Source organism: Hippocampus bargibanti, linkage group LG02, assembly GCF_051943395.1.
Source record: "Hippocampus bargibanti isolate YZ-2025 linkage group LG02, ASM5194339v1, whole genome shotgun sequence".
Lineage (NCBI taxonomy): Eukaryota > Metazoa > Chordata > Actinopteri > Syngnathiformes > Syngnathidae > Hippocampus > Hippocampus bargibanti.
In genome coordinates, this window is record NC_142735.1 from 30,576,189 (window position 1) to 30,592,968 (window position 16,780).

Genomic DNA, 16,780 nt, shown 5'->3' on the forward strand with positions numbered 1-16,780 from the left:
CGTTTTCCGGAATTCGATTCGTCGTCACATGGAATTGGTCGTCGTTTTATGTGTATAATATTTTATTTAGGGCAAATCTTGTGTCGAAAAGTGCTGTTTTTAGAAGTGCTTTATGTTTTGATGGAACGGTTACTGTTTCAACACTTTAAGGTAGGTCAAATGATGCTTTTTAAATGCTCTAAAATACAAATAATACCAACGTAAAGACTGTTTCATGTTGTGTTTCCACCACGCCGATCCCCTTTCGTTTCGATGACAGCGGTATGAATATACAAACACGCACACCAGCAGCGTTCATTGAATGCCACGTAAGTGACGTCACCCACCCGGAAAAAAGAGACGCGACTCACTTCGGGTATCGCGCTATCTGCTGACCAAAACCATGCACGACTTGTCAATAAATACGATACAAAATTTGCTCCAACTCCCCTTAAAATATAAAATAGATACACAGAGTGCATTAATTTGCTGTTGTTAGAATTGCAGTTGTGTTCGGGCAAAACGTCAAGTAGTCGACGTCAAGATGACGCCTATTTATGGACGAAAATAAAATGTCGAAAAACTGCGTTTACAAAAGAAATTACACTTTAACCCTGTTTTAGTGAAAATGTGGAGTTATGTGAAAATATGTGAAATAACGTTGGTGAGTGGCGCTGGACGAATCAAATAAATATATGACAACGGTTTTCTTTTCTCCAGTTTAACATACGCCAACGATACGTACGTATGTCGTAAAGTCGTAAACGAACGTTTTCGACAGAGCAAGTCCGTTCTGAGGCTTTTATTCTGGCGAAGGTTGGTGCGTTTCCGGTACGCGTCGCATCCTACGCGCTTTCACTTTATATCGTTCGGGGCAAAGCGAGAACCGAGCGGCGCTCTCTCCAAGCACCGGGCCGAGTCCCTCGACCCCAGGTCTCCCCGCTCTGCCCCACCCCACCCCACCCCACAATGCGTCAGTGAAGAGCCCGGAAGGACGGAGCTCGGACGGAGGCTCGAGCGGCCGCACCCCGCCCCCTCCTCGGGATCCACCATGTCGAACCGCAAGCACCGGGACAACCAGGAGATCTGCGCGCGCAAGGTCCGGGAGCTGGCCCAGTCCGGGGTAAACAAACACTGTTTCGAGTGCTGCCAGCCCGGGGTGACGTACACTGACGTGACGGTGGGCACCTTCGTGTGCACGTCGTGCTCTGGAATGCTGTGAGTAGCATCTGCAGCGTCGAATCGCGGTTCTCGCGGGCTGGTGAGGACGCTTGGTGATCGCGGGGCTCGATTGGTGTCAGGCCGGGAGATTGCTACACGCCTGCTCGTAGAGGTGCTCGGGAAGGACGCGCTTTCCGCAGACACCCCCCCCCCCCCCCCCCCTGCGTATTTCAATGATTTAGTGGGGGTGTGGGGTTGGTCTAATCTGTATTGTGCATGTGGAGCCCACTCCTGGCAGCACTCCGCGGGAAGGCCACTCTTGTTTGTTTGTTTGTGTTGTTTGTCATGTGAAGCCCAAAAGCCCACGCACGATTGACGAGACCCGCGAGGTCGAGACGACCACGCTTCTCGCATAACCGCCAATCTCCAATTTGAGCGGCTCGAGATTAAGGACTGTGGGAGAGTGTGTTCCGGAGATCCAATTGGGGCTCGTGGACGAGGACCCCCGGAATACACTTGAAATGCCGTACTTAACAACTACATGAGACATTTCTGAACACCGGTTGACTTTTCCAGACGGCAAAGGCATGTTAGTGGTGATGCGAAACTACCAGGGGGTATTTTGTTCCCGCGGGGAAGTGCGTACAAGTTGGGTCCGGTAGTGGTACCGGCGCAACACAGCTGTTGAGTTGTCATGTTTTGCTGTAGGACCAGAACACTTTGGAATAAGAATCGCAATTCAGTGTTGTGTTGGTGATTGAACCACCTTCGCCGACCTTCCCATGTATTTTTCTAACCGACACGGAAAAAATAAAATAAACGATAAAATAAACGATAAAAAGAGAAATTTATTGGACCTAAATCACAGGTGTGAAAGTCAAGGCCCGGGGGCCAAATCTGGCCCGCCACCTCACTTTATTCAGCCCGCGAAAGCAAATCAAACTTGTGATGCATGCTAATGTCTGAACCCGTCCATCCATCAATCCATTTTCTATACTGCTTATTCCTCATTAGGGTCGCAGAGGGTGCTGGAGCCTATCACAGCCGTATTTGGGCACGAGACGGGGGACACCCTGAATTGGTTGCCAACCAATCACAAGGCACACAGAGACAAACAACCATTCACACTCACACTTACACCTAGGGACACTTTGGAGTGTTCAATCACCTTACTATGCATGTTTTTGGAATGTGGAAGGAAACTTAAGGAAAGTCCGAACCAGAATTTCAACTTGTCGTATGTAAACCGCAATAACAGTCATTATTCTTGACTTCGGATTTGATGACTTGTTATTTATTAATTTGTTGGGCGTGGCCGAACAATCTTTGAAAGTCTTCCCATCATCCAGCTGTCTATCTGGCTGGTTGGCTATCTGGATATATCTAGCTAGCTACCTAGCTGGCTATCTATTTGCTATCTATCTAGATAGCTAGCTATTTGCTATCTATTAGCTGTCGTGCTGTCTATATATTAGCTATCTAGCTGGCTATTAGCTATCTATCTGGCTAGCTGTCTAGCTGGAAAGCTATTAGGTATATATTAGCTAGCTTTCTATCTATTTGAGTTACTTCCGGGTTGAGTGAACGCTGGCCCGTGTGGCTGCCGCTGCTCACCCGCAGCAAAACTTCTTCTGTGACTGTAAAGTGACCTTGAGAGTTTTGAAAGTGGCTTAGAAATGAAATGTATTATTATTATTATTATTATTATTATTATTATTGTGTAATATAATGGGGGGTATTGAACATTCTAATGCTTCCCCAATTTCATAACGGCCCCCAAGAAGAAACCGGAACGACAATGTAGCCCGTGTCTAACAATGACTTTGACATGTATGGTCTAAATCAAAGGTGCCAAAGTCAAGGCCCAGGGGCCAAAACTGGCCCGCCACCTTATTTTATTCGGCCCACGAAAGCAAATCAAGCTTGTCAAGTTATATGATGCTTGCTGAAGCCCCAACCCAAATTTCAAATTGTCGTATGTCCCGAAATTCTCCCAAACAGGTGGACCGTAAGCTAAAGGCAACCCCAGCCTCACCTTGACAGCTCCGCTACACATGCCACGTGCTTGTGTTATTGTTGTTGTTGTTGTTTTCAAACGGTCGCCAACTCCTCCCCAGGCGAGGCCTCAACCCGCCACACAGGGTCAAGTCCATTTCCATGACAACCTTCTCCCAACAGGAAGTGGAATTCCTCCAAAACCAAGGCAACGAGGTGAGCGAGATGCAAAGAAACGAACTGCAGGCAAAATACACTAGGCCTGAATCAAAGAAAAATTGATGCACTTACTGTACTGTACTGATTTGAACTTTCTTTGAGCCTTGATTACAATTCCTAGCATGTAAAAATAAAGCCATGTTTAAAAAATGATATATTGTAAATATTTTTACATGAGTAATTTATTTCACATATAATTTGAGATTACTTTTGGGAGTAAATTAATTTAAAGGACAACCAACACCATTTTTTTTGTTTTCTAACTGACATCAGAAAAACGTTTTATAGCATCTAAATACCCAAAACACGCAGGCTGATATTTTTTTGCTATTTTTTTAGTCAAATGCAAAACACCAATAAAAATGACTTAAAGTGTCCCAAAACTGCCACAAAATGAGCTCGGAACTGGGCAGATTCAGAAAGTCACGCCCCCTTGTTCGTGACATGATGCCAGGATACTCCTTCATAAACTGCCTTGCTCCACAATCAAAACAATGGCTTCAGAAAGTTCAGATTCGGAGAAGATGCTTTCTTCTCTCATCCAGTTATGAATATGATTCAAATAGTTCTGAAGAGGAAAGCATACATGTTTGCAATCGATTAAAGAAGTCCTTCCGTATCTATTTGAGCCGTCTGGACTCCAATGTAGCGCCCAGAAAATTAGATTAGATTAGATTTGCCTTTATTAAAATGCACAAGATGGCGTACAAGCTCTGTTGGAAATGGGCTGATTTGTCCGCTGGGAATTTGTGTAAACTTACACCTTCTTTATGCGTGTTACCGCAATTGGCTGCAACACACAACGATTTACCATTGCGTTATTTATGTAGTTTTCCTTCTAATTTCGCCATCAACATGGTGTTTTCAGACAAAAAAAAACTACCCAAAATGCATTGTGTGTCGATTTCTCGGTCAGGGTCGTTGCCTCCGTGACGTCACGTAGGGCATCGTCATCAACTCGAAAACAAGACTTCCTGAATATTCAGTGCGAGTCTTAAAAGGTCAAATATAGCTATATGCGGTGGAATCTTTGTAAAATGCGCTCAGTAGAAGTCATTTGAAGTGATTTCACCAATTGTGGACGCAACTTGTCCGGAGGTGTCGGTTGTCCTTTAAGCAGCAACAAAAAGAGCCGAGGAGCCATTTGGGAGCCGAAAGAGCCTTTTTTTTGTGAGCCGATCGAAAAGATCTCTAAAATGAGTCCCATCACGACAAGATGCCTTTTGGTCCAGCGAGCGCTTTCGTTTGATGCTCTCTGTTTTTAGGTCGGCAGGAGGACGTGGTTGTGCGCCTTGGAGACCAAGACGGACGTCTGTCCGCCGGACACGAAAGACTTGCAGAAGTTCAAAGAGTTCCTGCAGGACAAATACGAGAAGAAGAAATGGTGAGCCCACACCTCGGCGCCAAACAATTTGAATTGGAGAAGCGCCCCACCGTCTTCAAGTGCCCACTACACTGACAAAATGTCCCTCGGTGACCCTCATCTCTGTCTCGAAGGCATTTTTCCAAGAGTAAGAGCCGGAGAGACGTAGAGGGACCTTGGAGTCCCGCCGGTAAGGCCGCCCCCCTTCACCACTTGGCCCCCAACACCCGGCCCGCCCGCACGCTGGTGAGAGACGGTCGCCATCGCCGGCCTTGGCGCCGGCCCGCTTTTCACATCTTTGCATCCGCTTGTCCCCAGATGGCGCGGTCCGATCGAACCCCAGCCGCATCGCCCGCCGACGCCCGGCCCGATGCCTTTACCGCCCGGCCCTCACGCTCCCAAAGCTTCCGGGACCCGCCGGTGAAAGGTCTGTCTGCCGGCCGCGCCATTTTGAACTTTGCCCTCTCGTGCTCTTGTCATTTGCTTCATGTCACAAAGAGGGTACAGAAAAGTGTCTTTGTGTTGTCATATTATTTATTTTATTATATATTTTTTACTTTATGTTACTACTAAACCCAGATTTAGTGAATGCTGGTGCATGTGGCTGCCGCTGCTCACCCACAAAGAAAATATCCTGTGACTGTAAAGTGTCCTTGATAGTTTTTAAAGGCGCTTAGAAATGAAATGTATTATTATTATTATTATTATTATTATTATTATTATTACTATTACTGTATCTATTAGCTTGCTGGCTAGCTAGCTTTCTATCTATTTGAGTTATATGCGGGTTGAGTGAACGCTGGCGTGTGTGGCTGCCGCTGCTCACCCGCAAAAAAAATATCCTGTGACTGTAAAGTGTCCTTGAGAGTTTTGAAAGGCGATTATTAATGAAATGTATTATTCTTTTTGTTTTTTTGTTCTTGTTGTCTCTGGACTGTAGAGCACAACGTCTGCGGGATTGAGAGACAGCGGCCGGGTTCGCTGTCTTCGGGTCTGGGTTCTTCCTTTCCTGCCCTCCCCCGGCCTTCAGGTGAGCGCTCCCTGACCGCTTTCTGCCCCCTCTTTCATCTGTCCTTTCCAGATGAACAGCCACTTTCTGTGTCTCCCGACTTTGTAGCCGCTAGCTCTTTGAAAAAACACTTCACGCTAGGTAAGACTCCCACCGCCCCCTCCCCAATCGGCGCATTTGCAATTTGCCTGATCCATCTGCTCCATCTCTCACTCCGCTGCGAGTCCCGCCTTTGCTATTTTGAGGAGGCCGCTGACCGCTGATATTTCATTCCACATCGGCGGCGTCGAAGCACTTAAAAATAAACACGTGGGGCTTTGGGTTTCCCCAAAACATTCCAGATTGTGACATCTCCAGCACTCTCCCACTTTTTTTTCTATCAGCGCGATTGTCCCTTGTTTCATGATCATTTCAATAGTCAGGCTAACTGTTCTCATGAAATTGCCATCGGTCAAGAGGCGATTGACAGCTGCTAGCATGCCACGTGGCTCGTGCTTGCTACCTACTCAGATGCTAACAGTCTTTTTTTTTCGTTTGCTTGCATCGCTGTTTGCGTGTTGAAGCTACCGAGCGAGACACTTTCAGTTTCACTTTGTTTCTGCAATTCTAGAGTGTGCGCGAACGGGTACATGTTAGGTTTTCCAAAGTACAGTCAAACCTGGATTTTCGAATGTCTCGGTTCTTGATCAATTTTGTTTGTTATGCCTTGGTTCACGAGTGAAAATGGTTTCTTGACCAAACTGAGCGCACCTGAATGCACCACTCACCGCACACTCAGGCGTGTTTGTATTGTTCAATCACGATTAAAAATAATAGCGGACGTTGATTAGTCAAAGTCTGCTTTATTGTCAAATGTGCTAATATGCATGACATACAGCACAGATGAAATTACTGTCCTTGTGATTATAATGGAAAATGTTTTTTCGGCCAAATCGGTTTTCAAATAACTTTCTGGAACAGATTATGGTCGAAAAGCCAGCGTTGACTGTAGTTCTTATAGTGACAATTCATGTTCGTCGTATTCAACGCATCAGTGGTCACTGGCGAGATAGTACTTTGTAATAATAATAATAATAATAATAATAATAATGCAATCCATTTAATTTCTAAGCGCCTTTCAAAACTCTCAAGGACACTTTACAGTCACTGGATTTTTCTGTGCGGGTGAGCACCGGCGGCCATTCGCGCCAGTATTCACTCTACCCGGAAGTAACACAGCAGCAAAGTTATGAAAGGAAGAGGAAAGGAAAGAAAGGAAACAAAAAAACTAAATAACATAATAATATGACAACACAAAGACACAGAGAGTCATAACTGGCTAGCTAGCTATTAGCTATCTAGCTATCTATCACCTCGATGGCTGGCTAGCTAGCTAATTGAGTCAGGAAACAAATTAGCTATCTAGCTAGTTATTGGCTATTAGCTATCTATTAGCGAGCTACCTAGGTTTCTATCTTTTTGAGTTATTCCGGTTTGAGTGAACGCTTGCGCGTATAGCTGCCGCTGCTCACCCACAGAAAAACTTAATCCTGTGACCTTGAGAGTTTTGAAAGGCGCTTACAAATGAAATGGATTATTAATATTATTCATTCTTCAGCAATTGCTGTACCCTCTTTGTGACATGAAGCAGTTCTAGATTAAAGAGAAGAGGATCAAAGCATCCTTTTCAGCAGTGGATCAGGGACGTCATGGTGGAATGTGCACGTCTACTACAAGCTAAATGTTTTGAAAGCAAACACAATGCTGTAGCATCAGTGCCAAGGACGCTCAGTGCTGCTCACGTCCACTTCCTCAAAATACAAATTTCATTTTACAAGATTGTGTATTATAATATTATTACGTTATGGATGAAAGAAGAGAAAATAAAGTGTCCTTTTCACCAGTGTATCAATCATGCTGAAAACGTGCACACATCTGCTACAAGATAAGTTTGAAAGCAAACAAGCGTATTTCTTTTACTTGAAAGTATAAGAATGTCGCATGTGATTCATCAACGTTCGTAAGAACTTAACTGTTAAATTTGACCAAATAATAATAATACATTTCATTTGTAAGCTCCTTTCAAAACTCTCAAGGTCACTTTACAGGCACAGGATAAGTTTTTCTGCGGGTGAGCAGCGGCAGCAACATGCGACAGCATTCACTCAACCGGAATAACTTAAATAGATAGAAAATTTGCTAGCTAGCTAATGGATAACTAATAGATAGCTATCTAGCGAGTTAGATATGAAGAGACAAATCTGGTGTTCCTCAATGGCAATCAAAGTTAAAGTGAACTTAAAAGTCTAATTTCAATTTAAATGTACAAAAATACTTGAAGTTGCTTCATCAGCAAGATAATTTTCCTAATTGTGTGAAATTGTGTCACCATTTTGAAGGGGGGGAAGGAAAAAACATGTCTTTCTTGGCTGCTAGCCTTCTCTGTGGCTAACGGCTGCCGCTCACTGAAATGCTAACCTTGCTCATCTTTATTTTTGGTTGGTGTGGAAATGACCCAACTGCGCTTTGTATTTGTCTTTTCAATCATTGGGTCTCACACTCAATATCTTTTAACATGAAAATGTGAAATTACAAAGCATCTTGTGGTTTTGGTTTTTAATGTTTTGTCTGTTTTTTGTTTTTTTTTTGGGTGCGCAACGGTAACCAGGTCGCGCCTCAACATCGTCGGGCGCCGGGGGGCCCTTCAGAGCCTTTCCCAAATCTCTCAGCATGGATTTTGGGGGTCCAAAACAGCTGCCGGGTCCTCTTCCTCAGTCTCTGTCCCACCAGCAGCAAATCATTGGTGACACCCCGGACAGGTACGCTGCGGTGTCCCACCTGGACAGTGTCTTCTCTGAAACAGGTATGTCACTTTCGAACAGCGGAAAACCCCACTTTACTTTTTACACCCCCCCCCCTCATTAAAAAAGGGAGGCCAATTTCATTCGCATGAGCATCCACCATCACTTTTTTCTGCTGTATATTGTAAATTTCTCCATTGTGGGGCTCTTAAAGGCTGATGAGAAGGTTTCTTCAGCCGTCATCTGTACTTCTTTGAAGGTGTCAGACGTTTTGCTTCTTATCCAAGAGGCTACGAGAGCGAACTAAAATTGTAAAGAGCAATACATTGGGGAGACTAAACACATTCTCAAAAAAAGACTATCAACATCGCAGGTATAATACTAGTGGGCCTCAATCGGCAGTACATATGCACCTAAAAGCTAGCAACCACTTATTTGACGACAATGAGGTTAAAATCTTAGCGATGGAAAATAGATGGTTTGAAAGGGGAGTAAAAGAAGCTATTTTCATAAAACAGCAAAACCCTTCACTAAATCGCCATGGTGGGGTGAAGTTCTATTTTGATCGTTCCTCCAACCGACTTCTTAGGCAACATAGGCTTAGTTATGCTGATGAGGTGGTACCAGAGCAAATGGGGCAATCAGGCCAGTCGTAGACCCCATACTCAGGCAGGACAATTGAAGTAATCAGTGTAGCCGCAGGGAGAAGTCCTCTGCTCCCCCCCCACCCTGAGAGCAGGGACCAATCATAGCAAAGTCTGGCACCGCCACGTCTGGACAGTAGGGCTATATATTTCGGGCCAAAAATACCAGCAAAAAAAAATCTTAATTCGCTGACGAAGCCTCTTGGATACGAAGCGAAACGTCCACATCTTCAAAGAAGTACAGATGATGGCTGAAGAAACCTTATCATCGATGGACCACTCCTGTACGACTGAGGGCTTACACAGATGTTATCTTAGTTTTTGGTAATAATAATAATACATTTAATTTCTAAGCGCCTTTCTGGCTTAAAAAAAAAACCAAATTGCGGCATGTGATCCAGATTTTCTTTTCACAGGCCGCTTTGCGAGGTTGCATCACGTTCTTTGAGCAAATGCCAAGGCCATTAGCTACTAAATGACGCTCTTTGTGTTTGCCTCGCAAACTCTTAACTCGTTTTAATCGGGTTAAAATGGGCCAAGGCAGATTTCTTTGTGTGTGTGTGTGTGTGTGTGTGTGTGTGTGTGTGTGTGTGTGTGTGTGTGTGTGTGTGTGTGTGTGTGTGTGTGTGTGTGTGTGTGTGTGTGTGTGTGTGTGTGTGTGTGTGTGTGTGTGTGTAAGGGAGGAGAACTTGTTTTCCGACTCGATTACAGACAGTCTTGAGTTCGAACCTGATGTTTGGAGTGGAAAAAGTCTGAATGAAATGTTTGTTCGTAGCTCCCCCTGCTGGTCTGCCGCAGTATGGCACCCTGTTTGGTACCCGGCTCTCTTCTGGCTCCACTCCTGCCAGGTTGTTCATTTTCTAACTTTTTTATTACTGTATTTTCCGGTGTATCAGACGCACCCCCAATGAATGGTGTATTTTCAAACGTTTTCCAGATACCTGCACAGGTAACATCCGATTTACGACCGGGTTCCGTTCCGACCAAATGGTTGCAAGTCAAAATGGTCTTAAGTCGAAATCCATTGAAAATGTTGAATAGAGACTTAAATTACTTCCAAACGATCTGATTCGGAGGCCACGGGAGGGGGCGGGCATGGGTCTGGGTTGCCGGTGGTGACGGTGCGGTGCCAGGCATAGAATTAAAATAAAAAAACAGAGTCTGGTGGTCGTAAGTACGGGTGATCGTAAGTTGGATGTTACCTGTATAAAGCACACCGGACTATAAATCGATAAAAGTTTTCAAAATATATGGCACACCACATTATAAGGCGCGATAGTAGCGGCTGGGGTTATGCAATACTTCTACAGGTGGGAAGGGTGGAATGGAGTTGGTGGCTGCTGACCATCTTTGTGAGACCTGTTGTGACTCAATATGACTTCACATAGAAGGCGTACAAGGGTCATTTTTGGAAGAAAATCAAGTTTTTTTTTTTGGGGGGGGGGGGGGGTGCTTTATACACCGGGAAATACGGTACTCACATTTGGTCTCTGCTGTTTTCCAAAGCTCTAAAAATTGTTGCTTCTTCTTCTCCCATCAGCTCTCCGGGTTTTGATACAATGTCCAACTTTGCAAGTAAGATGAACATATCTTCTTTGTTTAGATTTTTTTTTTCAAACTGATTCTCATTATTCACATTAATACTCACAAATTTTCTCCAGTTATGCTTTGGTCCAAATAAATGCTAATCGGGCAACTAGCCTCATGTAAAGGCCTATTTTTTTTTCAGTTGAACAATTCATTGCCCCCCTTCATTTATGCAACAAGGTTTTGTGTCTGAAGGTCACGTTTTCTGCCACGGCCTTTTTTCTTTGAGACACGCCGTGAACTCATTCATTGCCATTCCCCATTTTTTTTCGGGATTGAAAATAATTTGTTTGGGTTTTCTTGGCGGGACATGGGGGGGGCCGATAAATAAATCGCTGGTGAGACCTCTGGTAATGTTTTTCTCTCCCACGAGGGCTGCATTTGCCTTTTGTGCAGCTGTCCTCATTTCCAGTTCAGAAAACTCTAGACTCATATAATTTAGGAAATAACTAACAAATAATAAGAGTCTAAGTTGTCTTACGCTGTATTGAATGTTGATGTAGTCCTAAAACTCAATGTTCTTTGGGTCCTGCAATTTGAGTGAAAATCACAAAAACTCTGGGACTGGAGTGGACATATATATTTTTTGTAACTTGCGTCTTTATTATTTTTACAACATTTAAGAGCCTTTGAAATTGAACATTTGAATACAGAATGCATTGTGGCCAATTTGTATAACAACATCCTTTTGTAACTGCAAGTTATTCAACAAAGAAAACAACCAATGAACCCATCAACAAAAATAAAAACACAGCAATAACAATAAAGAGAAAAAAAGGTGATCAATAGTGACAAGTTTCCCCTATTTTGGATTTATATTCGTGAGATGTCTTGACTGTCTGATGTGTAGTGTCGTTCGTTCGTTCATTCATTTGTTTGATTGTTTTTTTATATGAATCCCATTTTTCCCATCTTGTTTTTAACTTCACTACTTGGACCCTCAATATGTGTGTGAATCTATACAGCTCAAATATCTCTTCCACTATTCTGATCCATTGGTTCTTTGTTGGTGGGTCAATTTTAAACCATTTTCTTGTTATTGCTTTCTTGCTAGCTATCAGCAACACTTTTATCAAGTACTCATCGCTTGTTTGCATGTTTTCTTGATTTATGTTACCTAGATACATCACCAAGTCAGTCTTTGGTATTTCGTAGCCAATTATCTTCTTCAGTTCTCTCCAAACTTCTTCCCAATAATCTTTCAACGTTTGACATTTCCAAAATATGTGTGCGTGAATACTTCCGGGTTGAGTGAACGCTGGCGCGTGTGGCTTTCGCTGCTCACCCACAGACAAACTTATCCTGTTACTGTAAAGTGACATTGAGAGTTTTGGAAGGCGCTTATAAATGAAATGGATTATTATTATGATTTTTATTATTACAGTAAAGTCTCGTTATATCGATATTCTCGGGAGTCGGAAAAAATATCGACATAACCGGACTATCGATATATCCGATGCTGCGGGCATGTAATTTTCTCCTTGAGTTCATAGAAATAGTATCGTAATAAGCAGTACTATCGATATAACCGATATCGATATAACGAGACTTTACTGTATTATTATTATTATTATTTTTTAATTGTTTTTATTTTATTATTATTTTTTATTGTTATTTATTATATATATATATATATATATATATATATATATATATATATATATATATATATATATATATATATATATATATATATATACAGTAAAGTCTCGTTATATCGATATTCAAGGGAGCCCGAAAAAATATCGATATAACCGGGACTATCGATATATCCGACCCTGTTTGCATGTAATTTTCTCTGTGCGTGCATAGAAATAGTATCGATATAACCGGGACTATCGATATATCCGATATCGATATAACGAGACTTTACTGTATATATATATATATATATATATATTTTATATTATATATATATATATTTTTTTTTTTATATTATATATATAGTTATTTTTATTTTATATATATAGTTAGTTATTTTTAGTTTATATATTTTTAGATATTTATTTTTATATTATATATATATATATATATATAGTTATTTTTATTTTATATATTTTTATATTATATATATATATATATATATTTTTTTTTATATATCTTTTAATTTTATTATTAATATTATTATTATTTTTATTTCTAGTATTTTAAATGTATTATTTTTATTGTAATCTTTATTTTATTATTATTATTATTATTATTATTATTATTATTATTATTATTATTATTTTCTTTCCTGTCCACATACCCACCAGCGCTCGTTCTGTCCTGGTTTATATTTCCCGGTCACCTCCGGGGACATAAAATATCTTAGGATATTCTTCCAACCAAATGCTCTCCAATGACTCAAAGTGGTTGTTGATTGTTGTATTCTGCACACATTTGACCATTCTTCCTCTGTTACGTTGGTTTGAAGTTCCTTTTCCCATTTCTCTTTTATGTATAGAGTTGATTTTCCTCTGTTCAACAGGATCCCTTTGTAAAGGGATGAGATTACTCCTTGATATGCATCCATCATGATCTGTATTATGTCATTTCTTTTAGTTGATGTATCCATTTTTATTGCTTTTGTAGAGTAGTCCCTTACTTGTAGATATCTGAAGTGACCGCTCCTTTCTAAGTTAAACATCTGTTTTATTTTTTTGTCTGCATTTCCGCTTTTTCTATTATCGTAGGCATTGCTGCGATACCTCTCCTTTCCCATCTCTTGAAACCCTCGTTTTTTCTAATTTATTTACTAACTATACCAAATATTCAAGGTGGATTTTGTTACTGGGTCCATCAAGTCCTCCATTTACGAAACAATCGTCTGTCTCCCAGCAGTGTTTGAATTGGATAACCCTCCTTTGTTTCTTCAATTGAGTGGACATATTTTTGCGCATCGTCTGGCAGTGAATGAGTTAACGTGAATAAAATGTCTGCTGACCGTTAGCTTATTGAAGGCGCCGCTATTTGATGAAGATGAAAATGGAGCAGACAGAATGTGTCCGGTGAACTGAGATGGTGAAACGCAGAAAAATGCTTTGCAGGCTATGGAGCTCTCGCCACGCCGATCTTGGCGCAAAGTCGCCATCTTCACTTTGCCAAGTGTTGCAATCCTGTGCAAGCGCGTGTGCGAGAGAATTGTAATTTATTTGGAGGGAGTGTGTGTGTGTGTGTGGGGGGGGGGGGGGGGGGTTCTCAAGGCAATGTGGTGCAGAATAGTGTGGCATGGGGCCTGTTCACTGTCAATGATCTTTTCACCTCCCCACCCCCATGTGTGTGTTAGATTTCCCTAACCCTTTCAGCCCCAGCTCCACTTCCCAGCAGCCCGCTGCGCTGTCCCCCAGTAACCCATTCAGCAACTCGCCAGGAGGTGAGTTTGGGATTTTGTCCACGGTCCCAAAGCAACCAATCGTAAAGCGTTTTTTTTTTTAACGCATTTTGCTCCCCCTTTGCTCCCCAGGCGACGGCCTGTTTGTCACCTCACCGACTTCGGTGTTTCCGCCTCCTGCCTCGTTTTCCCAAGATGTCGTCACGAACCAGGAAGCCAACGGTAGTGTCCCCTTTTCTTCCCAATATTGCCATTGTGATTTACGATGCTCAGATTATATTTATTACATCGGCGAGCCGTTCATTTGACAGCTAGGCCTTTAAGGACAACCGACACCATTTTTTTGTTTCGTAACTGACATTAGAAAAACGTTCTATAGCATCTAAAATACCCAAAACAGCCAGTATGATATTTTTATTCAAATGCAAAACACCAATAAAAATGACTTAAAGTGTCCCAAAACTGCCACAAAATGAGCTTGGAACTGGGCAGATTCAAAAAGTTCCGCCCCCTTGTTTGTGATGTCACGCCAGGATACCCCTTCACAAACTGCTTTGCTCCAGAATCAAAACAATGGCTTCAGAGAGTTCAGATTCAGAGACGATGCTTTCTTGTTCATCATCCAGTTGTTAATGTGATTCATATAGTTCTGAAGAGGAGAGCATGAATATTTGCAATCGATTAAAGAAGTCCTTCCGTATCAATTCGAGCCGCCTGGACTCCAATGTAGCGCCCAGAAAATGCACAAGAAGACGCACTGTTGGAAATGGCTGATTTGTCCTCTGGGAATTTGTGTAAACGTACACCTTCTTTATGCGTGTTACCGCAATTGGCTGCGACACACAACGATTCACCATTGGGTCATTTATGTTGTTTTCCTTTTAATTTTGCCATCAACACAATGTTTTCAGATGAAAAAAAAGTACCCAAAATCCATTGTGTGTCTCTTTGTCGGTCAGGGGTGTTCCCTCCGTGACGTCACTTAGGCCATCGTCATCAACTCGAAAACAAGACTTCCTGAATATTCAGCGCAAGTCTTAAAGGGTAAAATGTAGCTTTATGCAGTGGAATCTTTGTAAAATGCGCTCGGTCCAAGTCATTTGAAGTGATTTTACAAATTTTGGACGCAACTTGTGCAGAGGTGTTGGTTGTCCTTTAAAGACGGTTCAGAATGAGTGGATATGACATATTTGATAAAGATGAAAAGCTGATGTAAAAAATGGGGCTAGATTTGATAATTTGTGCAAAAAAAATCATTGACAAGAGTCGACTTGAGTGTCAGATGAAAAAAATGTCATCCAACTGTGTTGACCAACGTAGTCAAAAGCGGATTGCCCATTGTTTGTGCCAGTTTTGTTTTTTGTTTTTTTGGGGGGGGGCTTGGATCATTTCGGATCCATTCTTCGCACAAGATAAAGAATACAAACAGCAGTAGGCTTTGTTACCTGACGCGTGAAATTTTTCAGGCTTCGCCGCGTGCGACTCGCAGGCCAAAGTCCCTCGGCCCATGTCGGTGAACCCTTTTACAGTGAGTGCTTTTCCCCCCTTTTTTTTCCTGCCAAATGACATCGTCAAGCGACTTGCGGTACGCCTCGCTGTCTTTCAGGGCAACGTCTACCCCAGTCGGGCCACGTCTCGAAACCCTTTCATCTGACTCAGCCTTTGGTGACCCGCCCCCACCTCTGGGAACAACGGATGGTTGTCATCACTGGTTTTGACACCTCTGGGGTCTGTTCCACCTCCTCCCAATGTCCTGTTATCCTGGTGTGTTTACTTGGGGACGGGGGCGCTGTGTGCTTTAAAAAAGAAGCCTGAATGTATTTTGACTGCAACTAGCGATTTGTCTTTTTGCAGCTCTTGCATTTGGGTAGCGAGGTAGTAGAAATATACATGCAAAGAACTGCTCCTTTGCTTTGATCCCCTCGCTACTTCAAAAAAAAATCTTTTTTTTTAAACCAAGTCACCCCAAATGGCGGTTAGAATTTTTGCAGAATCTTCTGTTTGTTTTCCCAATCAAAAGTGTTCCCAGGACGTTAACTACTGCCACGCTGCATGAGCTTCGAGGGCTAAAAAAATAGCAACTGAATGTAAAAATACAACAAAAAGCAATTACAAAATAATTTATACAAAATGTTATTATTATTTATACTGGACCAACTTTTTTTTTAACTTTGGAAGCTCGTCTTTGTCATGAGAAGTAATACAAAACTAATAATCGGTTTGATGCTTAACTACTGGGTTGTCCAGTCAATAAAGCCCTTTGACACCAATTGCCTTCTTTTGGATTTTTCCACCAGGGGGCGGCCTTGGGACGTTTTCTTTCAAGGCCCGGAGGTTACTTTGGGATGCGCGTTGCATAACGCGCAGCCTGCTTTAGGAATAGTGAGTGCTCCTATTTTAGGAAGGGAGTCGGAATTATGGGATGCTTTGCGTGCTTTGGACCGTGCTGCCAACACAGTGGACCCCCTTTATTCGCGAGCATTGGGCCACCCACAAGTGGGCAAAATCTGCCCGGAAACGTGATGCATTTGGGGTCAGAAACGCGAATCAAACGACAACACGCGTGTTTGTTCCACGAGAAGGAAAAATAAACACCCAACATGGAAATCCGACGTGGCACCGTTTGGCAAACAATTCCCGAGAACCCCGAATGTGTTTAGCATTGCTTAAATACTACTTTTACCGGTCTGTTTTCAAACACAAGCGTCTCCACCGAATTTGTTTAGCATT

At 42.4% G+C, this 16,780-nt stretch overlaps 1 protein-coding gene across 3 annotated transcripts; it reads left to right on the top strand.

Moving 5' to 3' along the window:
* Positions 1-11: 11 nt before the first annotated feature.
* Positions 12-16,320, top strand: agfg2 (ArfGAP with FG repeats 2). Of its 3 annotated transcripts, none has more exons than XM_088990905.1 (14): positions 12-150; positions 3,258-3,351; positions 4,620-4,738; positions 4,852-4,963; positions 5,036-5,144; positions 5,658-5,747; positions 5,835-5,867; positions 8,374-8,568; positions 9,926-9,998; positions 10,691-10,725; positions 14,006-14,092; positions 14,183-14,272; positions 15,517-15,578; positions 15,657-16,320. In XM_088990905.1, exons 2-14 carry the CDS (start codon positions 3,298-3,300, stop codon positions 15,702-15,704), a joined length of 1,107 nt encoding a protein of 368 aa, XP_088847031.1. In that variant the 5' UTR covers positions 12-150; positions 3,258-3,297; the 3' UTR covers positions 15,705-16,320. The 3 variants fall into 3 exon arrangements, with proteins under 3 accessions (XP_088847031.1, XP_088847029.1, XP_088847030.1); XM_088990903.1 differs by lacking the exon at positions 12-150 and adding an exon at positions 286-1,197; XM_088990904.1 differs by lacking the exons at positions 12-150; positions 5,835-5,867 and adding an exon at positions 298-1,197.
* The last annotated feature ends 460 nt before the right edge of the window (positions 16,321-16,780 follow it).